The 27,533-nt window shown below is 38.5% G+C and overlaps 1 protein-coding gene across 5 annotated transcripts in view; it reads right to left on the reverse strand.

Moving 5' to 3' along the window:
* Positions 1-27,533, reverse strand: part of LOC150091709 (fibronectin type-III domain-containing protein 3A-like) — a 489,490-nt gene that overhangs the window by 317,377 nt on the left and 144,580 nt on the right. For all 5 annotated transcript variants that reach the window (XM_090376531.1, XM_090376557.1, XM_090376540.1 and 2 more), the window contains 3 exons: positions 24,636-24,782; positions 14,825-14,893; positions 2,575-2,633 (listed from right to left, as the gene is read on the reverse strand). In XM_090376531.1, coding sequence (XP_090232657.1) covers positions 2,575-2,633; positions 14,825-14,893; positions 24,636-24,782 — 275 coding nt within the window. The remainder of the gene's footprint in view (positions 1-2,574; positions 2,634-14,824; positions 14,894-24,635; positions 24,783-27,533) is intronic.

Genomic DNA, 27,533 nt, shown 5'->3' on the forward strand with positions numbered 1-27,533 from the left:
GCATTATCTGTATGTTTAAACAAAAACATCTGATTCCATAAACCCACTGCTAGAAATATGGAACAACTCCAATTCTTTTCAAAATTTATTACTTACTTAGGACTTATTTCGAACACAAGTTTTCAAACTGGATTCTGCAAGAATTTTAATATGAGAGAGTTTACTTTCACAATCTTTATAAAAAAAAAAAAAAAAAGGGCAGATGATAACAGACAAAGTCTGGGATGCAGGTTTTAAGATTTAATAATACTTTAATATGAATTCCGTAGCCGAGTGGTCAGGATCGGGAGTGCAGTAGCACACGCTCTTTGAGTAGACCGGGGTTCAAACCTCTGACTGCTAAATACGGTCGATCTGCCAACCCGCACTGGACCAGCGTGGCAGATTATGGTCCATTTCCCTCAGCATGAATTGTTGAGGAGGCTTCCATCCTGCAGCGGGTTGATAATGGCTACAGTTTACTTTTTTACTTTAACATGAATTAAGAATTATCCAAGATTCAGAACTGTATAAAGCAGTGGTTTTCCAATTATGTTCCTTGGAACCCTAGGGTTACACAAAGGGATCCCAGAAATTGTTCTACAAATGTTACATTGATTTTTAATTTAATTTGCACATGTATTTCTATTTTTAAAGATATTAGGGTTCCACAGAAGATTTAGATATGTGAATGGGTTCTGTAGTGAGAAAAGGTTTAAAAAGCCCTGATTTAGAATATTTTGTAGGTTAACTTAAGGGAAATAGTTTCTATTTCCTCCTGCATCAATATGCACTCATCTCCCCCTTAAGAAATACTGCTACATAAATCTCACCTCATGCTACCAACAACTTAATTATCACGTGAAGTTTTGGTAAACTCAGGGCTGCCCAATATGCAGAAATTTTGGTAAGGGCTTCTTGAATACAGTTCAGAAGTTTTTACTAATCAAATTAAATTTAATTTAAAATAATGCAATGTATATATTTCATTATTCAATACAATACAATACAATCACCCCATGGATCAATGCCTTATTGCAGCGGGAATGTTTGCATATGTCAATGAAGCTGAGAACTATGCCATTGGGAGTGTATACTCCTAACAGGGTCACCAAAGAAGGAGAGATCAAAGCTAAGACACCAGAAATCAATCCAAAATCTGCCAAATTACACTGGAAGCATGGCAGGTTATGGCCCATTTCCCCAACATGGCTTCACAATAAAATAAACAGCCCTCATTCCCCGGAGTCCTGCGATCTACTACCAATGGCAGCAGGAAGACCAGCTCAATTGCAGAGGGTGCTAAGAATGACTGGGGGCTTGATCGGGCTACCTTTGGCCTTTAGACATTGGAACAGTTAACATCTGGTCTACGAGTACAGACTCATGCCTAAGAGCTGAAAAACATCAATTGGTACATACATCATTGGTTTATGTGAGATTTGAAGAAAAGGTGAAGATCTGGTCAAACTAGAGGATGGACACTGGCTGTACTACAAAGGAACAAATAAATGAATGTTGTTGTGGAATTGGGCTCCTGATCAACAAAAGACTAACAGATTCAATCATAAATCTGTTAGTCTTTTGTTATAATCCAGAATTTCATCTTTTCCTCGTAACTATACATCAGCAGCATCACATAAGGCAAACATGCTGGTTACTCATAAGGAGAGTGGCCCAAATCAGCAAGATTCAATATTCTTGCACAGCTGATGTTTCAAAAAAGATTTCATAACAATATGCTGCAACAGACCATTTTCTTAGCTCTACTGTGGCAGTCAAACTCTGCAAGTTTCGATGTTTCCGCAGAGTTGATATAACTTTAGAATAAAATTTCAAAATATACTGCCATGAGACAGGTTTTATGGTCCGCTGAAAAAGTAAAGTCCAAGAAAGGCACATGTAAGCCAGACTATTAAAGAGCTTTTGATAATATTCAAAAATATGTAAGAAAATGGGGGGGGGGATATTCTGTGTAGAGAAAAAAAAATTTCACACTTATCCCAACTAATATTTAGAAAAACTGTATTTTTTTTTAAGGACATTGAGGCTGAGCACAAAGCATATGCATCACATAAGATTTAAAAATATTAAAATTAATTTTTTATTTGAGAAATAAAATTTTGCATTTATGGAATGCAATGCAAATTAAAGCCAAAATTCAGTGACCAGATATGTGACCTTGCTTTTCTTTTAGATACCAATATTTATCTTATTGAACTAAACTTAAAATTATAAGATACTGATTAGCTGATTCATCAGCTACTCAGTACCTTGGAGTCACATTAAGTTGCATTATAGTCATTATAAAAGTACTAAAACAAAATTCAACTTTGCATTATAATAGTGTTTAATTTTGGTATGAAGGACCACTCAGGACTGAACATGTAGGAAATGTTCCCAATGTATGCAAAAATTTTTAGAAACAGGGTTTTCAATAATCTACATAAATAGAAATAATGGGTCCATTATTCAATACTGACAGAATTTCATAAAATTTCAAAGATTAAAATTATAATGCTGTGATTTATTATACCAAATTTTCAAACAAGTAAAAATCTACCAGGTATGATTATCAATTACAGATTAACTTACTGAAGGCAACTTGATACTGCAAAGGATTTCAACAAGGATCTTTGCTTCATCATCATCTTCTGTAAAAGAATATTCTATGGTGCTTTATCTAGATACACTAACTGAATGAAATGAGGTGTATAAAATAAGCTACATAAAGAAATAACTATCCAATTATGAAGAATTACCAACAGAATTAAGACATTTATTAATTATTAACTGCAATTTCATTCATCAGTATCCCCATTAAAAATGTTCTTAATTAAAAAACATACAGTACATCCTATTATAAATGCTATTAAACAAAACCTTACAAAAGCACTAAAATAATCCAAATCAGTCATATACTTTGTAGATAAAGGCACATAAAACTATAATAATGAAAACATAAACATAATAACCAACTAGGAACTATTATCTCCGGGGGGGAAAGAAAAAAAAAAAAAAAAACACACACACACACACACAACAAAACAGTTCTGAAAACATAAGTGAGATAATCATTTACCACACTTTTTGAACTAGAAGAAGGACATACCATGATTTTCAAAGGCAAAATTTGAGAAAAATTACAATGATACTTGTGCATTATACAAGCAACCCCTGTATAACACGGCACTTCTACAACATGGTTTCGCTCTAACACGGCTGATAAATTGTAGCAATCCTTGCACAACATAGTATTCGGTTTCGCTCTAACACGGTTATAGAATTGCGGTAAACCTTGCATAACAGGATATTTTTGAGCTTTTGTGCGGGGGAAACCCTACTATTATGTTGGATGTAATTTTTCAACATTTCCATTCTTTTTTGTGATTCCCTGCTGTTAACTAGCTAATCGTTATGCAAAAAATATTATTGGGAAATCCTCATATTTTATTTTGTTGGGAAATCCGCATGTTAGGTTCTGTGCTATTGAACTTGTGCTTGTTTGAGATCATAAAAAATTGTGACTTCAAAGCGTGCAGATCGTGACTTTTAAGGTTTTTGTAAGTTTAAATAGCAGTAAAAAATGGATCCCATTAGATGCTAATGTAATTAAACAAAAAAAAATAAAATCTTATAACCATTTAAAAGAAAATGGAGAATCTTCTGTTAACCGTAACCTGGAGATTGTTGCCAGTAAAGGGTTGGTTTGAGCGATTTAAAAACGGCTTCTCATTACACAAGAATTCAAGGGGAAAGTGCATCGGCTGATAATGAAACTGCAAAGTATGCTGAGAAATTTCAAAAAAATTACTGAAAAGCACAGATACACACCTCATCAAGTTTTCAGCCGACACAGAAAGATGGTGCATTTTTTTAGCTTTTGGAACTTAACCCCCCTTTTTGTACTGGTTCTTAGTCCCATATAACACAGTTTCACATTACATGAGATTTTATAGGAACCTAACTTCTGTGTTATACTAGAGTTACCTGTATACTTTAAGCACTGAGAAAATAAGAGTAGGAGCGATAATCCTAATATTTCTTCAGATGAAGATAATCTAGAAATTTATTGGTCTGTATATGTGTTTGATGTTTAAATTTTGATTTCCCTTCAGATGAAGATAATCTAAAAAGTTATCTGTGTGTATATGTGTTTGATGTTTAAAATTTGATTTCCCATTTCTTAATGCAGAACACTCCAATAAAGTTATGTTTACTTTGAGTATTACTTAAAATTTTATGTACCAAACAAAACAAAATATTTGTAAGTTATTTTGTCCAAACTGGCCAAGTCTATGGTTCTTCACTATTACTAACACTTTAGGTATAAGTTTCTGGTACTTCCAAATAGATTTTACAGCTTGCAGCTGTAAAAAAAATTTGATTTCAAATATTATCACTTCTAGTTTAAATACACCTTCCATATAGAAAAATATTTTCTTTTTTGTAGCAATTCTTTTCACGTGATTTAGTTTTAAGATAGAATTATACCAAAACTGAAAAATACCTTCAAAACTTAAATAAGCAGTGCCCTCCCCCAACATATAGAAATCAGGATTATAATGGTTATAATTAGTTATAAATTGAGAACAAGATATGAACAAGAAATGGAAGGGGAGATGCACTGGTTGACTTCTGTCAAGAGCATGAAATGATCATTGCAAACACCTGGTTCAAGCTACCAACACGAAGATTATACACATGGAAGGCCCTCAATGATGCCCAATCAAAGATTAATCGAAATCAAATTGACTACATCATTATCAACCAAAGATTCTGAAACATAATTAAAAGCATTAAAAACCTATCCTGGAGCTGATATTGGCTCAGATCACTGCCCACTAATAGGGAAGCTGGTTATAAAATTGAAGAAAACCAAGAGTAAGAAACTAAAGACTGGGTCAAAGTAAAACTTAGCCAGTCTGTATATGGGAGACATTTCACAAGTACAATCAAAGAGCGAATGAAGGATAGTAATTTCTATCTAATAGATAGAGATTCAGAATCTGAGTGGACCTTGTTCAAGAAGATAATGGTAGACGCTGCAAATGCAATTTTTGGACAGGCCCAAAGGAAAGCCAAACAACAATGGGTGAGATACTGAGATATTAGAACTAATGGAGTGCAGGAAAAACTTTAAGAACAAAGATGTAGAAAAATATAAGATGTATAACAGTTTGGTTAAAATGGAAATAAGGAAGAGAAAACAGACATGAATGGAGGAGAGATGTAAAAGGATTAAGTATCTGCAAAATAAGCATAAGAACATCTAGTCCACAAAGAAGCGAAGGAACTATGCAACATCAAAAAAGACAGTGCAAGAGGCCACATTCTGGATAAAAACAAAACAGGGAAATTGTGGACAAGCAACAGAAAAAGGATAGATGGCAAGAATATCTGAGGGAACTATACTGCAAGGACGACACACAACTAGGAAACGACAACACCCAAACAGAAGGCGAACATAATACTTTCTGATGGAAGAACCAGAGCAATAACAGAAGAACCAATGAACAATAACAAAGTAGCTGACATTGATAAAATCCCAGCGAAAATGCTCAAATACCTTGAAACAACAGGAAAACAACAGCTCCTCAATTACAATAATATCCTAAATGGAGGGAAACTACCCCTTGACTTTCTGAGATCCATCTTTATTCTCATACCAAAAAAGGCAAGAGCAGCCAAATGTGCTGCTCCATGAAAGTCCTCTTGAAGTTGGGATCTACACAGAATTAAATAAAAGCAAGATTCAAGAACAAATTGGAAAAGACCAGATGGGTTTTAAAAGGGGGTTGGCACAAGAGAAGCAATATTTGCTCTGAATATACTGGCAGAAAGAGCAACTGAACACCAGCAGAACCTGAAAAGTCAGTGAAGCTGTCTGCTTCACTGACTTTTCACAAAGCATTCGATTGCTTGAAACATGATATCCTCTTCCAGCTCTCAAACAATCTAAACATCAATCCCAAGGAACTAAGGATACTATGGTTACTACACCTTAGGCAAACAGCAGCAATCACTGTCACACATCTGCTTGTCAATGACAAGCAGATGTGTGACATAATTTAGGACTTGCAAGTTTAACTGTAAGAACAATTATAAAAAAATAAAGAATTAATTTTAGCAGCAGGAAAGATAGCTGTTCCATTGCAAGCAACTAGGGCTACGCCGGCTATTAGAATTCAAATGGAAAGACTAACTAATTTTATTTGATGAATTTTAATGAACTATTTTTTATTAATGAATGTTGAACTAATAAATTTGATGAATTTGAGGTATTGCTCAAAACATCAAAGGCAGATATTGTTGGGATATCAGAGACATGGTGTCACACAGATATAAGGAATGCAGAACTGGAATTTGGGGAGTACAACGTCTACAGAAAGGATAGACTGGATAGGAAGGGAGGAGGGGTTATGCTATTAGTTAAGAAATACATAAAATCCAAGGAAGTGAAGCCAGTGGACATCGCTGGACAGTGCAGTGTCGAGTCAGTTTGGTGTGACATAAGCATTGGGAGATCAAAATTGAGAGTAGGAGTGTGCTATAGGCCTAATGACTCTGATGAGTATAATAAGAAACTGTACAGGGAAATAGAGTAGGCCAGTAAATCAGAGAGTCTTATAATGGGAGATTTTAATTTCCCAGATATTGACTGGAATTTGGGGGGCTGGTCACTCACACACTAGCAGGGCTTTTGTGGATTTATTGGATGATTGTTTTCTACATCAGCATGTTCGGGAGGCAACTAGAGGGAGGAATACTCTTGATTTGATTATCAGCAGTGATTCTTCATGCATTAAGAATCTGCAGATAAATGAACCACTAGGTGGCAGTGATCACAGTGTGCTGAAGTGGGATTTACTCAAAGAGGTAACTACCATTAGGGGTAAAGGGAAGGGTTATTGCTTTCGTAAAGGCGACTACAATGGACTGAGACATCTATACAGTGGGAGCAACTGATGATGTTACCAACAGCAAATGCAAAATGGGAAGCATTCAAAGAACTTATCTAGGAAGCTACTAGGCTTTACATACCAACTAAGAAATATTGTTCAAGGGCCTAAATGGATGTCAGATGAACTAATGAGGCATATGGCAGAGAAGAAACATGCATGGGATACATACAAATTAACACATGACACAGAAGCCTATGATAGATACAAGTTGATCTGTAACTAAGTTACCAAGGAGGTTAGGCAGGCGAAGGCAGATTACGAGAAATATTTGGCAAGGGATGGAAAGAAAAATAGCAAAGAGTTCTTTACTTATGTACACTCTAGAAGGAAGGGGATGAATCAGATTGGGCCACTTGATATCAATGGGTCAACTGTTGATGATCCTGCTCAGGTAGCTAACAAACTAAATGAATATTTTGCATCGATTTTCACACACATGAGGAGTTATTTAGCGAGGGGAAAGCCAGAGGTGTATTCAACTCTAGCAGTAAGCTAGAGAATCTTGTAATAACTGAGAGTAAAGTGGAGGAGAAATTGTTGAAGATAAACACAAGAAAGGCAACCGGGGTGGATGGGATCTATCCAGTTATATTAAAGGAGGCAGCAGAGGAAATAAGCAAACCTTTAGCCATAATTATGAGAGCTTCCTTGGACTCAGGGGTACCCACAGACTACAGATGTGCAAATGTCACCCCAATTCACAAAGGAGGATCAAAGGCTGACACAAGTAATTATAGACCTGTGAGTTTAACTTCTGTTCCAGGAAAATTAATGGAGGCACTAGTTAAAGAAGCACTGCAGGATCATTTACACAAGACTTCAGTTATAGCTCGGACACAGCATGGTTTTCTTAAGAGGAAGTCTTGCCTGACCAATTTGATTGGATACTATGATGCAGTCACAAAGGAATTGGATGCAGGGAATAACTTTGATATTATATACTTGGATCTTAGAAAGGCTTTTGATACTGTTGCACATGGAAGACTGCTGCACAAATTGGAGCAGTGTGGCATTGGAGGCAAATTGCTGCTGTGGATAAAGGGGTGGCTGAGGGGGAGAAAACAGAGAGTGGTAATCAATGGACACTGCTCGTCGTGGACTAATGTTATTAGTGGAGTCCCTCAGGACTCAGTGTTGGGTCCATTATTGTTTTCTGTATTTATAAATGATATTGATGATGGTATATCAAGCTTAATGTCCAAGTTTGCAGACGATACAAAGGTAGGCAGGGTTGTCAAGGACACTACTGACACTATGCTGCTGCAACAGGATCTGGAAAGGTTGAGCGGATGGGCTGAGAGGTGGCAAATGAAGTTTAACATTGACAAATGTAAAGTACTATACATGGGAAACAGCAACCCCAGAGCAATGTATCAACTCTGTGGTACCACACTGACAGTGGTAGAGAATGAAAGGGACCTGGGGGTGGTTGTGCAGGCAGATATGAAGTTCTCTGAGCAGTGCAGACGGGCTGCAAGAGTAGCTCATGGCGTATTGTCAATGATATATAGGAATTTTTCTAGCAGGGATAAGGAGGTGATTATTCCCTTGTATAAGGCAATGGTCAGGCCACACCTAGAGTCTGTATACAGGTCTGGAGGCCTCATTTCAAGAAGGATGTAGAGCTGCTGGAACGAGTACAGAGAAGGGCAACAAGATTAGTGAATGGAACAAAGGGGTGCTCTTACGAAGAAAGGCTTAAGTTTTGCAAATTACAGTGTCTGGAGACTAGGCACCAGCGAGGTGATCTGATAGAGGTGTATAAAGCCTTGAATGGTTTGAGCATGCTCAATGCTGATGGGATTCTTCCTCTCGCTCAGAATAATCACCTGAGAGGGCATAAATTCAAATTGAGGAAGGACAGGTGTAGGATAGACGTGCGGAAATTTGCCTTTAGCCAGCGGGTGGTTGGTTGGTGGAACAGACGTCCCTCCCTTGTATTGGAAGTTGATAGCCTAAATAAGTTTAAGGCTCAGCTGAACAGGTATTTTGAACAAAGGAGTGAAGTGGAAGTGGGTTTTTTTTTTTTTTTTTGAGGTGATGCTGCATAAGCTTGCTTTCTTGCATCAAATGCCTCTACTAATGCTAATGCTATTGAAGATAATATCCAATGCAGAATTCAGTTAAGTTAAATATTATAAAAAAAAAAAAAAAAAAAAAGAAGAGAGAGAAAGCGATTAGCCAATATGATGATCTGAAGAAAACTCACCTAAAAAAAAAAAAAAAAAAAATGTGGAACCATTTAAAACTGGTAAGGGCTGGTTGAATAGATTTAAAATCCAGCGAAAAGCCACAAGTGCAGATCAAGGAGCCGAAACTTTCAAAAAAGAACTTGTTAATATTATTGAAGAGGGGTATTATGTGTTACACTTCTCAAGTTTTTAACATAGATGAAGCAGGACTTTTGTGGAAACGAATGCCTAAAAGAAGTTTCATATTGAAAGAAGAAAAAAACATGCCAGGTTTCAAAATGGCAAAGGATCGGTTGACTTTACTGTTGGGTGGTAACGCTGCAGGGGATTTAAAATTAATACCCCTTTTAGTTTATTTGGAAGAGGGCCAAAGTTCAACCCAAAATCAACACATTTTTCATGATTAAATTAAATCAATTAAAATCAATTTAGATCAATTAAATTCATGATTTAATTGGAATTTTAAGTTTAATTTTGATATGTAAGTAGTTACCACATAATTATATACAGATGTAATGCAGAATATTTTATATGTACAAATATTTGAATATTAAATATTTTGACCGTTTATTATTGATTAGGAAATATCCTATGGAACCGACCGTAACTTACAAATACGTATGTTATTTTATGGGAATGAGGCACTCGCTTAGCACAGATTCACTTAGTACTCTGTTTTTCCGGAACGAATTATCAGCGTTAAGCGGGTGTCACCTGTAATTTGAAAACTTAAGCCGTTCTTCATAAGAGCAACCCTTTGTTCCATTCACTAATCTTGTTGCCATTCTCTGTACTTGTTCCAACAGCTCTATATCCTTCTTAAAATGAGGTGTCCAGACCTATATACAGTACTCAAGGTGTGGTCTGACCATTGCCTTATACAAGGGGATAATCACCTCCTAATCCCTGCTAGAAAAATTTCTGTATGTCATTGACAAGACACTATGGGCTACTCTTGCAGACCGTCTGCACTGCTCAGAAAACTATATATCTGCCTGCACAATTACCCCCACGTCCTTTTCGTTCTCTATCATTGTCAGTGTAGTACCACAGAGTTGATATGTCACTCTGGGGTTATTGCTTCCCATATGTAGTACTTTACATTTGTCAATGTTAAACTTCGTTTGCTACCCCTCAGTCCATCTGCTCAACTTTTCTAGATACTATTGCAGCAGCGTACTGTCATTAGTGTCCTTAACAATCCTGCCAACCTTCATATCATCTGCAAACTTGGACATTAAGTTTGATATACCATCATCAATATCATTTATAAATACAGAAAACAAGAATGGATCCAACACTGAACCCTGGGGGGGGGGGGACTCCATTAATAACATTAGTCCACGATGAGCAGTGTCCATTGATTACCACTCTCTGTCTTCTCCCCCTCACCACCCCTTTATCCACAGCAGCAATTTGCCTTCCAATGCCACACTGCTCCAATTTGTGCAGCAGTCTTCCATGTGCAACAGTATCAAAAGCCTTTCTAAGATCCAAGTATATAATATCAAAGTTATTCCCTGCATTCAGTTCCTTTGTGACCACATCATAGTATCCAATCAAATTGGTCAGGCAAGACTTTCCCTTAACAAAACCATGCTGTGTCCAAGCTATAACTGAAGTCTTGTCTAGATGATTCTGCAGTGCTTCTTTAACCAGCGGCCTCCATTAATTTTGCTGGAACAGAAGTTAAACTAACAGGTCTATAATTATTTGTGTCAGCCTTTGATCCTCCTTTGTGAATTGGGGTCACATTTGCACACCTCCAGTCCATGGGTACCTCCCCTGAGTCCAAAGAAGCTCTCTTAATTATTGCTAAGGGTTTGCTTACTTCCTTTACTGCTTCCTTTAATGTAACTGGAAAAATCCCGTCCACCCCAGGTGGCTTTTTTTTGTTTATCTTCAACAATTTCTCTTCCACTTTCCTCTCAGTTACTACAAAATCATCTAGCTCATTGCCAGAGTTTAATTTACCTCTGGCATTCCCCTCCCTGAATAACTCTTCATGTGTGACTGTAGAGGCAAAATACTCATTTAGTTTGTTAGCCACCTGAGCAGGATCATCAACAGTTGAACCATCAATATCCAGTGGACCAATCTGATTCATCCCTTTCCTTCTAGGGTTTACACAGGTAAAGAACTCTTTGTAGTTTTTCTTTGAATCCTTTGCCAAAGATTTCTCATAATTTGCCTAATCTCCTTTGTGACTTGGTTACAGACCAGCTTATATCTATCATAGGCTTCCATGTCACCCATTAATTTATATGTATCCCATGCATTTTTCTTCTCTGCCACATGTCTCATTAGTTCATCTGACATCCATTTAGGCCTAAATCTTGAACAATATTTCTTAGTTGGTATGTAAAGCCTAGTAGCTTCCAAGATAAATTCTTTAAATGCTTCCTATTTTGAATTTGCTGTTGGTAACATCATCAGTTGGTCCCACCGTATAGAATTTAAATACTGTCTCAGACGACTGCAGTCGCCTTTACGAAAGCAAAAATCCTTCCCTTTACCCCTGATGGTAGTTACCTCTTTGAGTAAATCCCACTTCAGCACATTGTGATTACTGCCACCTAGAGTTCCTCTATCTGCAGATTCTTCATGCATGACTATCAGTGCTGATAATCAGATCAAGAGTGTTACTCCCTCTAGTTGCCTCCTGAACATGCTGATGTAGAAAATCATCCAATAAATCCACAAAAGCCTTGCTAGTTTGTGAGTGACCAACCTATAAATTCCAGTCAATATCTGGGAAATTAAAATCCCCCATTATAAGACTCTCTGATTTACTGGCCCACTCTATTGCCCTGTACAGTTTCTTATTATACTCATCAGAGTCATTAGGCCTATAACACACTCCTACTCTCAATTTTGATCTCCCAATGCTTATGTCACATCAAACTGACTCAACACTGCACTGTCCAGCGATGTCGACTGGCTTCACTTCCTTGGATTTTATGTGTTTCTTAACTAATAACATAACCCCTCCTCCCTTCCTATCCTATCTATCCTTTCTGTACACATTGTACTCCCCAAATTCCAGTTCTGCATTCCTTATATATGTATGACACCACGTCTCTGATATCCCAACAATATCTGCTTTTAATGTTTTGAGCAATACCTCAAATTCATCAAATTTATTTACCAAACTCCTAGCATTGGTGTACGTTCAAGTATACATGCACCTGTTCCTATTCTTAGCTACCCTAACACAACCCATGTGTTCACTTGTACCGCAATGACTCCCAGCAGTCTCTGAAATACACTGCATCTTGTTTTCCAGACTGCTGCTCATTCCAATAGAAGCAGTGCAAGAATCACTTTCACCTCTGCCAGTGGCTACTGTTAATCTATTAATCCTGGTATCCCCCCAAGCTAGCAGTTTTCCAACCCACCTAACACTGCCTCGATAGCATCAGCAAATATTCTTGCACACTTTCTATTTAAGTGTATCCCATCCCTGTAGAAGCAATCTCTCCTGTTAACAAGTACAGACCAGGCTGAAAAAAATTCTATCTCTTGAGCCTTGCACAATCTTTCCAGCGCCGAATTGATCAACAAGGCTCTCATCATATACTCCCTCCTGTCGTGTCTGGGCAGAATTGCAGACACTTTCAAATTCAACCCTAATTCACGGTTTTTTTTTCAACAGTGACCAGTACTTGTTAAGTAATTCTGTCGATCTCCTACTCTTAATATCGTTAGTGCCAACGTGTACAACAATATCACCTTTTGTGTCCTTAAAAGATGATATTCGCTCTACGTCATCAACCTTTGCCCCTGGCAGACATACAGGAATTTTGCTAACAGGGAAAAGGAGGTGATTATCCCTTTGTATAAGGCAATGGTCTGGCCATGCCTTGATACTGCATACAAGTCTGGAGGCCTCATTTTAGGAAGGTTGTAGATTTGCTTGAGCATGTACAGAGAAGGGCAACAAGATTGGTGAGGGGAACGAAGGGGTCCTCGTACTAAGGGAGGCTTAAATTCTACAAATTCCAGCGGCTGGAGACTAGGCACCTGCAAGGTGATCTCATTGAGGTGTATAAGGCCTTGAATGGGTTGGATACGCTGAATTCTGATGAGATTCTTCTGCTTGCTCAGATTACGAACATAAGGGGACATAAATTCAAATTGAAGAAAGATAAATGTAGAATAGATGTGCGGAAATTTGCCTTTAGCCAGCAGATGATTAATTGCTAGAACAAACTTCCAACTGTCGTAGTGGAAGTTGATAGCTTAAATAAATTCAACTAGGAACTGGTCAAACTTTTGGAGGGAATGGTTGTATGATTTTTTTTTTTTTTTTTTGGATGATGCTATATAAGCTCATATGCTTGCTTTCTTGCATCATACGCCTCTATTACTATGAAAAAGAACCAACGAAGTGCAAGTGCCAATTCTCTGAAGTCTATTTTTCCAAAAAATATGATAAGCTTTATCTTCACATTAAACCAAGATTTTCTTGCTTTTTTTAGGTCACTGAGAAAACAGAATTTTCCACTGTGAGAACTGGAACATTTTTACTGGTCATAGCCATACATTTGCACTCTCCATCACCAGCAATGATGGAAGAAACAAAGTGTGGGTCAGCAGCAGCAGAATGGTATGGACTGTAATGAAATTGAATATTAATGTTTTGACATGTGAGAACTTTGTAACTTTCCATGGGTATCACATTGTGCAGGCTGAAATACCTGTAATAACTCATGAGGAAACTCCTACCCCAGCTGCCTGAGAACAACTAACTACAGCCTTGATTGGAGAGAACTTTCAAATCAGAAATCTTAAAATTTGGAAACATACAAAAGAACAAACTGGGTTTACTACTAAATGCATCAATCCTATATTTTGTTGAAGTCTCCACTATGAACTGTCTTAGTACTGCGCTATAAATAAAAAAACACTGCTTCAAAGGAGAAGTGTACTATTATTTAATTTAAATGCCTGCAATTAGCCATACCTCAGTTTAATTTTTGGATAAAAAGAACTCAAAAGAGGCGTCTAATTACAAAAATCAGCACTGTTGAAGAAAGTAACCAGTGTGAAGACAGGAGTGGCGGGGGGGAGGGAAGACAAGACATAAGAAAACATGGCCTGAAATATTCATCTTTTCTATTCTTAAAATAATTCATATTTGCTTACTTATCTCACTAGAATACCTATCTTTCTCTTCGCTTAAACTTGGGAAAAAAAAAAAAAAATCTCAAAGAAGGTTTAAAGCATCACATAACTGGGTTTTTTTTTTTTTTTTGTTAGCTGTTGGCACATCAGCTTCTGTGGCCATAATGCACCTCCCAAGGTTTTTCCATTTTACTGTGATCCAAGCCCATGACCTTTGGGTTGCCAGGCAGGCACATTACACACCTGGCTAGCCCGGTCAGCATACACACAATTGTGCAAGAATGCTAAATTAATTGTACCTTTTTTTGTAATTATTACTTAGGACCAATAACAAAGAATTCTGCCTCAATATTTACGTGATGAGAAGTGTTGAATTTTAACACTAATCAATAGTAAATACCTGTGTAAGCCTTTCAAAGGCATGCAAGAAATAAAATTTAAAAAAAAACTGGATTATATAAAAATTCTATTTAGAGAATCGAATGAGGATGGCATAAAGAAATATTGTTTAATCTTTAAAACCGTGTGTTTTTGTTTTTATTAGAGGATAATTCCACTTACCCTCCTTTACACTGCACTCGCCATCATCTAATGGACTGTACTTTTCTTTACACTTTTTTCTTGAAATATCTGCCATTAAAATAAAAAAATATATATTAAAGTTCATTTCATAAAGACTTAGATAGCAAATTATACATTTTTTAAAATCCTCATCCAAATATGTTATATTAACCACAGCTTGCCATTCCTAACTGTAAGTGTGTTGCCTGTAGAAGTATGATCAGCACATTGTACAGGCCGAAAAACCTGAAATAACTCCCTCTAGTGATGTTTACTACTCCCACCACCTGAGATCAGTTAATTACAGCTTTGATTGAAGAGAAGTTTAGAAATTACTCCAGTGGTTGATGGGAAATGAACCCAGGCCTCTCCTGACAAGTGACAAAGAACACTACTGGACTGGCTAGAAATTACTCCAGTGGTTGATGGGAAATGAACCCCGACCTCTCCTAACAAGTGGCAGAGAACACTACTGCACTGGCTAAAGCTACCAATGAGGATTTAATAGTAATAGTAATCGTGGCATGTGATGCAAAAAAGCAAGCGTATGAGCTTATGTAGCATCAGCCAAAAAAAAAAAATTCACACAACCATTCCCTCTAAATGTTTGTCCAGTTCCTCCTTGAATTTATTTAACCTATCAACTTCCACGACAGATGGAAGTTTGTTCCAGCATTTAACCACCCGCTGACTAAAGGCAAATTTCTGCACATCTATTCTACAGCTATCTTTCCTCATTTTGAATTTAGGTTCTTAATTAGGTTCTTAATCTGAACAAGTGGAAGAATCCCATCAGAAAATTCAGCATGCTCAACCTATTCAAGGCCTTATATACCTCAATCAGAACACCTCACAGGTGCCTAGTCAGAACTTCAGCCTCTCTTGGTAAGAGGATCTCTTCATTCCCCTCACCAATCTTGATGCCCTTCTCTGTACACGCTCAAGTAAATCTACATCCTTCCTAAAATGAGGCCTCCAGACCTGTACGCAGTACTCAAGGCGTGGCCTGACCATTGACTTATACAGAGGGATAATCACCTCCTTTCCTGGTCAATCAATCATGTTTCCTGTCACACGCCACAGCATCATCCAGAAGGATCTTTAGCACATCAATGGTTAAGGTTCCAGGCTTGAAGTCAAATTAGTTAAGGCTTGAGAGTCCAGCCGCATTGTAGTGGTGTTGAATTCTTTTATGTAGCAACCTCTCTAGAAGCTTGCTGGCCATGGTAAGCAGGGCAATTGGCTGGTACGACTCTGGTTTCTCTGGTGGTTTCGTTGGGTTTTTGATGATAAACTTTACGTTTGCTGTCTTCCAATCTTCTGGGAAGGTGCCTGTAGAGAGACATATATTGAACAGTTGTAGCAGTAATTGTGGTGCAGTTTCGACTGTTTTCTTCACGATTTCTGGTTCCAGGAGATCGAGTCCTGGATACTTATTGTTTCTGATCTGTGTGGCTGCTGTTTGGAGTTCCTCAACAGTGAAGGGTGCCTCCAGTGCTCCGTGTGGTATTCGTCATTGGCTTGGTAGAACTGATGCTGCTTCAGTGTGTAAGGCTGAACTAATTCGTGAAAGATTGTGTTCAATATATTTCCTACTGACTCGTCCCACGTTGTAGCCAATGTACCCTGCGGTGTTACTGTTGATGTGATGACTTCACCTCTGGGGAATTTGTTAGTGGTAATTTTGTACAACACTCCCCAGGGATTGTTGTTTCTGGTGGTGAAGACCAGTTGTTCCCTTCCACTTGGATTTTTGAATGAGGCTGGTGTAGCGGTTCCTTGCATTCCTATAGATTTCCCTCATGGCAGCGGGCCAGCTGCGTCGGGATCTTTGAAACTGCTTCCGTCTTGTGATTACTTCTCTTCTCAGCTGTTGGATTTGAGGTGTCCACCAAGGGACAGCACCAGGCCTCGGATTTTTTCTTTTTATTGCTGGGTCAGAAGCTGCTGTGATTATTCTTGTGACTTCCCTTTGTAGATAACTGGGTTCCCTCAGTTTGGGTTGTTGTCGAAGGTGTTCGTTTGTAGCGGCAGTCAAGTGTTCCTTGAAGAGTTCCCAATCAGCTTTTTTAGTTGCAAACCTATTAGTGGCCTGTTTGATTAGCGGTGATCTGGTTATGGTTCAGAGGATCTGGTATGTAATCACTCTGTGGTCGGAAGTCGTCCAGGAGTCCTGCACCTCCCAGTCCGAGATGTAGCCAGCGATGTTGTTGGTTGCTAGGATGACATCTATAGTTGCTTTCCACAGAGTGTTACAGAAGGTTGGTAGCTGATTTGGTCTGTTGATTGGTACTAGAGGGAAGGTGTGTCCCCATAGTCGATTCTGTTCTTGTATTGACTCTTTATTCTCAGGTATGTCAGGCAGTTAGGATCTCTTATTGAGTGTGAGTGGTCCATCTTGTTAAGCTTGCAGTTAGGGCACTGTGGGTCTTTATCTTTCTTTGGCTCAGACAACCACCACATGCGGCCACACAATGACCGCATGTGGCGGTTGTCTGAGCACATGCATGCAAGTGTGGCCGAACCTGCAGCATTTCTAGCACTTCGGCACGGCCACAAATTCATGGTAGCAGTGGCTTCCCCATTCAATATACACCCTGGATTGATGTTTTAAAACTTGCCAGGCCGTGGGGGCTAACTCCACTATCCAATTATTGCTTGTTCCATTTTTTGATTTAGTTGCATACTTTGGTTGGACAACCTGTGGGTCCATTCTGGCATCATTGTGAAAAGTCAGAAATTTGGGGTTTCTGGATTAACGAGTTTATTTATGAATAGTCACATAGAGTGCGAGAAAAAATATAAAATGATGGTTGTCACAAGTTTGTGCGGTTATTTGGCACCACGTAATCTCCGGGCGAAGTTTTAGTCTATCCCCTGTAGATCACGTGGGGGGGAACACCAGAGTGAAAAATGCACTTAGAAGAGTGGTTCTAATTTTCCATTTCTTTGTGGTGGTGGCACAATTTTGATTTCTGCTGAAATTGTGGGACAAAATTAGCCGTTCACAAATAGTGAAATGCAGCAGTCAAGGTCACAGCTGAAGAAGTAGATGTCAACTCACTAATCCCTGCGCCGGAGAGGAATGCTACACATTCCGTTGTCACACAAGGGGGTATACATTCCGTTGTCACACAAGCCTCCCAAGTCAAGTGCAGGGTATTTGCATAGCAACCACAGTATAATTGGTGCCTCTCTATAGCCCAGCTGTCAGCCACATGATGACCAGTACAGTCTAGCAACAAAGGATATAGATAAAAAACATAAATAACCTGCAAACTTCCCAGTAAATAAGCAAAAGTTTCTCACCCTGAGATCCACTGTAGTAGTTCTACTAAAGAGTACACTTTTCATAAACTAGTAGGGACTGTAACCACATATTCATGAACAAAATCCAGGAGCGCGGAAACGTGCGTCCACACTGGACGGCAGCCATATTGGCGATCTCGTACAACACTCACTACAGTGGACCCCTGCTTTATGGTTGGTTCACTTTACGACAGACACTCCATAACAAAATACTGTTCACTATACAATATGTAGTAAGCACCGGTCATTGTGATCACATTTACGAATTGAATTTTAACTCTATTAACAGCAATTCTAATAAGCAACAATAAGAGGAATATTATCCACAGGCTATAAAAGTAAGTTTTTTACAGATTTACACTTTATTACCTTACCAATTAACAAAATTAAATAATACGTGAAAATTGGAAGAATATTTTCCACAGGTTAACAAAAGAAAAAAAAGAAAGGAAGGCAACTACACCGGGTATTCCCAGGTGGTCATCCTCACAATTACTAACCTAGTCTAATGCTGCTTACCTCAGTGATCACACAAAAACCGCGGCATTTAGGCTAGTACAATAGTTGGCTGTTCAGAGCACCTGTAATGCATTTACTTATACCAATGGTTGCATTTTCGTTGCATTTTTTGTCAATCCACGAATGCAAGTTACGCCATCTGAAAACTACCTGCAATGTGCCTTAAAGAAGTTTCACTTCAAAAAGGTTTGAATGTTCTCACAAACCTCATGGAACATGTTCATTGAACACATTCCATGAGTTTGTGAGAATGTGCATGACATGAGAACAGACAAGAGAACCACCATGCATCAAATGCATGTCATCTGCAAACCTCATAAAGCATGATCAAGAGACCACAGAAATTCTGACAGTATCTCAACTATCTACAAAGAGCTGCATAAAATTGAATTCAGTGGTAAAACAGCTGTACAGAACTCCAGCATCATGGTCACCAATGGAAATGGTATTTAGAGTGCTGTCATTCTCAAATTCTCACAGGAAAATAGGACAGTGTTAGAAGATATTATGGGGGTGACAAGCATTGGTACACAATGTTTTGTTCAAATGAACATGTTTGGGTGAAGAAATTGCTTTCTACTAGAGTGTATCTTCTGTCTTGTCAGGCCAGAAGAATACTAAAGTGAAGTGTAGTCAGAAGATGCGAAATTGGAGTGTATCTTCCCAACCCTACTGAAGTGTATATCTTCCCAACTAGGGAAGTTTGTTTGTTTGTTATTTGGTTTTTAGGAGCATTAGCAACTAGGGCCATATTGCTCCGGAATATGCGGTGGTCATTCCCTGACCTTTCCGCATCCTCCGTATTTGGTGGTAATGGGCTCGAACCCCGGTCTAATCAAGAAGCGTGTGCTACGCACTGCTGCTGCTCCTTCCCACCTGGCTACGGAGGCGCCCAACTAGGGAAGATACACTTCAGTAGGAAGTGTGATGGAAGTGTACTGATGGTATTGGGCTGTTTCAGTTGCTTCAACTTGGCCCACTAGTAATAATGCCAGAAACCATGAAGTCCATAACCTACTCGGAAGTACTGGAAATGGGCCCTATCGGCAACAGCACAACATATAGTAAGTCATAAAGGATTGGGCTGTGAACAACAATGTTGAAAAGTTGGGCTTGTCAGGCCAGAGCTTGGACTACAATCTGTGTGAATGCCTGTGGGATGAACTGGAGCACCAGGTTAGGCTGTGGTCAAAATGGCCTTCTTTCTTCCAAATTGGCTTTGGAAGCTGACTAGCATACGGCATGGAGGAATGGGGAAAATTTCAATGACAAATTGAACTCATATCACAGCCATGGTGTAGGACAATGACAAGTCCTCGGACTTGGGGTCTGCCATAAAAAGATCAGTCAGAAGAGAATGAGGAGCCAGTAGTAGGTGCTTCATCTCCTGCTCACAAACAATGGATTTCAGAGCTAGGCTGTTGGTAACAGTGACTGCTGTCATATGTAGCACTGTCAGCCAACAGAAGTACAGTGCAGGAAGGGAGGAGGAATCCCATGTAGGAAATCTACAGAATTACATTCCAAGGTATGGGCAAGTGGTGGCAGAAGGCAGATGAAGGCAAAAGTTATTCGGAGAGAGAGAGAGAGAGAGAGAGAGAGAGAGAGTGAGAGAGACATCTCTAAGAAGTATGTTGCAATGATGTCTGTATTCCTGGGCACTCATCACTATTCTTGCTCTGGTAGTTCTCGTGACAATTTTTTTATGAATTTACAGTTCGCTGAATCATATGCTTTACTGCTTGGGTCATACTGTGTCTCAATAAAAATAAGAGAAACACTGAACTTCATGAAAATAAAAAATATTTATTTAATTTAATAATGAAATTTAATAGATTATAATGTTAGAACATTAGGATCTCTTTTTAGAAGACTTTGACCAAGATATTTATAGGTAAAATAGGAAAACTACAAAAATTGACAAACTATTGACTTACACTATCTACAGATCTTTTGATACATCTTCAGTAAGTAAACTGGAAAACTGAGTATCTTCACCAGAACACCCACGATACTCGTGATCTGCAGTGTTAGCATTAGTAATGGCAATGATACAAATAAGCAAGCTTACACTGCATCAGATGGGGAGGGAAAAAAATCCAATATCATGTCCATTCCCTCTAATAGTTTGTCTAGGTCCTACATGAATTTATTCAAACTAGCCACTTCTATAAAACCAGTAGGAAATTTGTTTCAACAATCGGCCACCTGCTGAATGAAGGCAAATTTCTGCATATCAATCATGTAACCCTCCTTCCTCAACTTGAATTTATGCCTTCACATGTGTGCAGTCTGAGCAACAGAATGATTCCATCAGCACTGAACTTACTCAAACCATTTAAAGCCTTGAACACCTCAATGAGATCTCCTCACAGGTGCCTAGCCTTCAGGTTTGCAAAACTGAAGCATTTCCTAGTAAGAGCACCCATTTGCTCCCCCCTCACTAATCTCAATGCTCTTCTCTGCACCTGTTCTGACAGATCCATACCCTTTCTAAAAGGAGGCTATCATACCTACATGCAGTACTCAAGATATAGCCCAACTACTGCTTACACAATAGGATAATCACCTTCTTATTCCTTCTGTCATATTTACTGTATATCATTGACAAAACTCCATAAAGCTGTCCTGGTAACCTGTCTGCACGCAGATAATTTCATATCTGACTAAGTCTTTAATTCTCCTAGGTCTTTTTAATTCGCCACTAAACTGAGTGTGGTTATCACACACTTTATATGTTATTCTGGGATTACTACTTTCCATATGTAGTGACTTACATTTATCAATCTTAAACTTCAATTTCCACATACGCCTCTATTAACGGCTAATATCCTGATATCATTCTTTGACTCATTGCGATTAACTACCCTACCAATCTTCAACTCACCTGAAAATTTAGACATTAAGTCTGTTATGCCTTCATCAATATCATTAATAAATACAGCAAATAACAATGGGCCCAACACTGAACTCTAGGTTTTTTTTTTTGATTTGGTAGTTGTTGGCACATCGGCTTCTGTGGCCATATTGCACCTCCCAAGGTTTTTGCAGTACTTTGATCCAAGCCCGAGGCGGGAATCGAACCCGCCACCTTTGGGTTGCCAGGCAGGTACTTTACCCACTCAGCTAGCCCGGTCGGCACTGAACTCTAGGGAGACCCTTGATAATAATATTAGTCCACGAAGAGCAGTGCCCATTGATAAACACTGTCTTCTCCCGCTCAACCATCCATTATCCATAGCAGCAACTTGCCGTTATTGTCACATGTTAATGCTAAATTTGTATAGTAATCTTTTACAGACAACAGTAACAAAAACTTTTCTGAAATCTAAATATATGATGTCAAAATCAAATCATTTTTTACATCCAATTCCTTTGTTACAGTGTCATAGTATTCAATCAGATTGGTCAGACAAGATTGCACCTTAACAAATTCATCCTGTGGCTGCAATATAAACATTCTGGCCTAGAGGATCGTGCATTAATTCTTTAACAAGTGATGCCATTATTTTCCCTGGAAGAGAAGTCAAGCTAATAGATCTGTAATTGCTCATATTATCCTTTGATCTTAATTTGTGAACTGTGGATATATTCACACATCTCCAGTCCACAGGGATCTCCCCTGAATCCAAGGATGCTCTCATAATTATGATATCATTCAGCATTTCTCCAGAATTTGACTCACTTTCTCCATCCCTAAAAAATTCCTCATGTATTGCACATGCAAAATACCTATTCAGTCTGTCAGCACCTGAGTAGGATCATCAACAGTTAATCCATTCGTATCTAGTGCACCAATGTAATTCAACTTCCTTCCTTCTACTGTTACATAAATAAAGAAGTCTTTGCTGCTTTGCTCTGCATTCTTTGCCAAAGACTTATCATAATCTGCTTTAGCCTGACTAATCTCCTTTGTGACTTGGTTGCAGACTACTTTATAACTAACATAGGCTTCTGTGTCTCCTGATAATTTATATGCACCCTATGCAATTTTCTTCACTGCCATGAATCTTCTCAGCTCATCTGACATCCATTTAGGTCTAAGCCTTGAACAGCATATATTAGTTGGTACAAAAAGCCTAGTAGATTCTACTTGGGTCTCAATGTCCAGAATTTAAAAACTGAGGCCACTTCAGCCATCTTTAAGAAAGATAAGCCTATCCCTTTGCCCTTGTCAGTAGTTATGCCTTTAAGTAAATCCCACATCAATACACTATGATCACTGCCACCTAGTGGATCTTTTATCTGCAGATTCTTAATGTATGAAGGGTTGCTGCTGATAATCAGATCAAGGATATTGCATTCTCTTGTTGCCTCTTTAACATCTGGAAAGTTAAAATCCCCCGTTATAAGACATTCTGATTTACTGGCCCACTCAATATGTCTGTACAGTTGCTTGTTATATTCAATGTAGTCATTATGCCAATAACACACCTCTAATTTAATTTTTGTTTTCCTAGTACTTAGGTCACACCAAACTGATTCCACATTGCACTGGCCACCCATGTCAACTGGATGCACAGCCTTAGATTTTATGTGCTTTTTAACTAAGTGCATAATCCACTCATCTCCAGTCTGGTCTGTCCTTTATGTACACATTGTATTCCCCATATTCAAATTCTGCATCCTTTAGATCTAAGTGACACATCTCTGACATCCCCACAGTGTCTGCCTTTTCTGACCTCACCAATACCTCAAATTCATTGAATTTATTTATTATGCTTTTTAGCTATCAAAATTTATTTATTATGCTCCTAGATTAGAATACATGCAAATATACATACACCTGCTTTCAGTCTTAGTAAACCTAATGCAGCCCATGTATTCATTTGTTCCATAAAGACTCCATGAAGGTCTTCAAATTCCCAGCACCTTGCTTTTCATGCCACTACATATTCCAACAGAAGCAGTGCAGGAACCACTTACATCTCTGCCTGAGGCTGCTGTTAATCTATCAATCTGTGTATTGCCCCCCTTATCTAGCAGTTTTCTGATCCACCTAACAGTGCCTCATAGCATCAGTAAGCATTCTTGCATCCCTTCTATTTAAGTGCATGCCATCACTGTAAAAAGATCTCCTGTTAACAAGCACAGACCACACCGAGAAAAATTTTACAACATGAGTCTTGCACAGTCTCACCAGGGCTGAATTGTCTTTTTTTTTGGGTCAGGTGTTCTAGAAGATGTTGTCCAATTGTATGGAGTCTGCAGTGCCTGATGACTATGAGAGAGAGAGAGAGAGAGAGAGAGAGAGAGAGAGAGAGAGAGAGAGAGAGAGAGAGAGAGAGAGAGGCTGTGGGTTCATCCATCAGTGTGGGTAAGTTATTTGCCTATCTCCACCCCTGTTGTTCTGACAGATTGTTGGAGCTTCCACACTGTTTGATAGTTATTATTATTATTATTAGCCGTATGGTGTAAGGAAGCCAGAGGCTTTTGCTGCACCAGCCAAAAAAAAAAAAAAAAAAAAAAATTTGAGTTATCCTGAGAGAGAGAGAGAGAGAGAGAAGTAGAAGGAAATCATCAAGAAAGAGAAGAATGATGACATCCAACTCAGGACACCTGGGTGTACCAAGCCCATACTCACCAGATGTGAGCCCCTGGGGGTTGGAGCAACAGTGGTTGTGGCAGTGCCTGTCTGTTGGATCTACATATGAGATGAGAGTGAAAATTAGAGAATAAGGAAAGCTGGGAGGGTGGGGGGTGTTTTCACATTATAAGTCTTTTCCAGTGTTTGAAAAAGTAACCGACCCAAAAACACTTTCTACGAAGACCCTATTATAGTAGCAATAAGTGACAATACATACATAATTAAGTTTTTTTGCTGAGATTTTCCCAAGACTTTAATATTGTAATTTTAAAATTACCCAATTTTTTCAGATACACAGAAACTCTGGATATGATATACATACACAAAAAACTAATTCAAACTTTTACACAATTTTTAAAAATTTAAACAATAAACTTGAATGAAGAAATTTAAAACCTTTTCTTGGAGAATTTGCTGGTGATGCCTGCAGCACACTTTCCTTTTGTCTTGTTTCCAATTTTTTTTTTAATCTATTAAACTGACGCTGTGTTCTTTCATCCTTGTGATGAGAATGAGGTGGAGGAGGAGGAGGTGGAGATGGACCTAAAGGAAAAATTGACATGAGAAATAACTGAATGAATCTAAGCAATTAAAATTCATTTTATGAAAACAGTAAAGTTAAATAAAATTTTTATCAAAATGTTCCAAATTTTATGCAAATGTACCGAATTACAGATGTGTTAGATATTCTAGACATAAGATTTGTATATTTTTAGAAGCATTTAACATTAAATATTAAAAAATATTTGGATTACAGAAATTGACCTGCAAGTAAATCTGACCGAGTAGTCTTTTCAGAATATTAAAAGAAGTGCATTATATTTCATCTAAAAATATTTTCATGAAGGAGAATAAAGCATAATCAATTCATGACTACTTGAAAGGTGCAGGCTGCCCCATATACCAAAGGTAATTTACTAAGGCGGCAACTAGGTATGGTCAAATTTCAAATAACAGAAATTTGTTAAGAGTGAATTAATAGGAGAATTTCCCATTTGTACTTTATTTGAACAAAAAGGTCAGTTTGTAAAACATTTAAAATACAAGCTGACATGATGAAAAATGTGAATACTTTGTTGATTCCCAACACATCTGTTTTTAGCATTAGTAGAGGCATTTGATACAAGAAAGCAAGCTTATGCAGCATCAGCCAAAAAAAAAAAAAAAAAAACCCACTTCACCCCTCTGTTCGTTCAAAATACCTGTCCAGCTGAGCCTTAAACTTATTTAGGCTATCAACCTCCACTACAAGGGATGGAAGTCTGTTCCACCAACCAACCACCCGCTGGCTAAAGGCAAATTTCCGCACGTCTATCCTACATCTGTCTTTCCTCAATTTGAATTTATGCCCACTAAGGTGATTATTCTGAGCTAGAGGAAGAATCCCATCAGCATTGAGCATGCTCAAACCATTCAAGGCTTTATACACCTCTATCAGATCACCTCGCTGGTGCCTAGTCTCCAGACACTGTAATTTGCAAAACTTAAGCCTTTCTTCGTAAGAGCACCGCTTTGTTCCATTCACTAATCTTGTTGCCCTTCTCTGTACTTGTTCCAGCAGCTCTACATCCTTCTTGAAATGAGGCCTCCAGACCTGTATACAGTACTCTAGGTGTGGCCTGACCATTGCCTTATACAAGAGAATAATCACCTCCTTATCCCTGCTGGAAAAATTCCTGTATATCATTGACAATACGCCATGAGCTACTCTTGCAGCCCGTCTGCACTGCTCAGAGAACTTCGTATCTGCCTGCACAACCACCCCCAAATCCCTTTCATTCTCTACCACTGTCAGCGTAGTATCACAGAGTTGATACGTTACTCTGGGGTTGCTGTTTCCCATGTGTAGTACTTTACATTTGTCAATGTTAAACTTCATTTGCCACCTCTCAGCCAATCTGCTCAACCTTTCCAGATCCTGTTACAGCAGCATAGTGTCAGTAGTGTCCTTGACAACCCTGCCAACCTTTGTATCGTCTGCAAACTTGGACATTAAGCTTGATATACCATCATCCATATCATTTATAAATACAGAAAACAATAATGGACCCAACACTGAGCCCTGAGGGACTCCACTAATAACATTAGTCCACGATGAGCAGTGTCCATTGATTACCACTCTCTGTCTTCTCCCCCTCAACCACCCCTTTATCCATAGCAGCAATTTGCCTCCAATGTCACACTGCTCCAATTTGTGTAGCAGTCTTCCATGTGCAACAGTATCAAAAGCCTTTCTAAGATCCAAGTATATAATATCAAAGCTATTCCCTGCATCCAGTTCTTTTGTGACTTCATCATAGTATCCAATCAAATTGGTCAGGCAAGACTTCAAAGCCATGCTGTGTCCGAGCTATAACTGAAGTCTTGTCTAAATGATCCTGCAGTGCTTCTTTAACTAGTGCCTCCATTAATTTTCCTGGAACAGAAGTTAAGCTCACAGGTCTATAATTACTTGTGTCAGCCTTTGATCCTCCTTTGTGAATTGGGGTCACATTTGCACATTTCCAGTCTATGGGTACCTCCCCTGAGTCCAAGGAAGCTCTCATAATTATGGCTAAAGGTTTGCTTACTTCCTTTGCTGCCTTCTTTAATATAACTGGATAGATCCCATCCACCCCGGGTGCCTTTCTTGCATTTATTTTCAACAGTTTCTCCTCCACTTTACTCCCAGTTATTTCAAGATTCTGTAGCTTACTGCTAACTCCTCATGTGTGAATGTCGATGCAAAATATTCATTTAGTTTGTTAGTTACCTGAGCAGGATCATCAACAGTTGACCCATCAATATCAAGTGGACCAATCTGATTCATCCCCTTCCTTCTAGAGTTTACATAAGTAAAGAACTCTTTGCTGTTTTTCTTTGCATCCCTTGCCAAGGATTTCTCGTAATCTGCCTTCACCTGCCTAACCTCCTTTGTAACTTGGTTGCATATCAATTTGTATCTATCATAGGCTTCTGTGTCATGTGTTAATTTGTAAGTATCCCATGCATTTTTATTCTCTGCCATATGACTCATTAGTTCATCTGACATCCATTTTGGCCTAAACCTTGAACAATATTTCTTAGTTGGTATGTAAAGCCTAGTAGCTTCCAAGATAAGTTCTTTGAATGCTTCCCATTTTGAATTTGCTGTTGGTAACATCATCAGTTGGTCCCACTGTATAGAATTTAAATACTGTCTCAGTACATCGTAGTCGTCTTTACGGAAGCAATAACCCTTCCCTTTACCCCTAATGGTAGTTACCTCTTTAAGTAAATCCCACTTCAGCACCCTGTGATCACTGCCACCTAGTG

The sequence above is a fragment of the Mastigoproctus giganteus genome, chromosome 1 (genome assembly GCF_048544385.1).
Source record: "Mastigoproctus giganteus isolate SK-2022 chromosome 1, ASM4854438v1, whole genome shotgun sequence".
NCBI lineage: Eukaryota > Metazoa > Arthropoda > Arachnida > Uropygi > Thelyphonidae > Mastigoproctus > Mastigoproctus giganteus.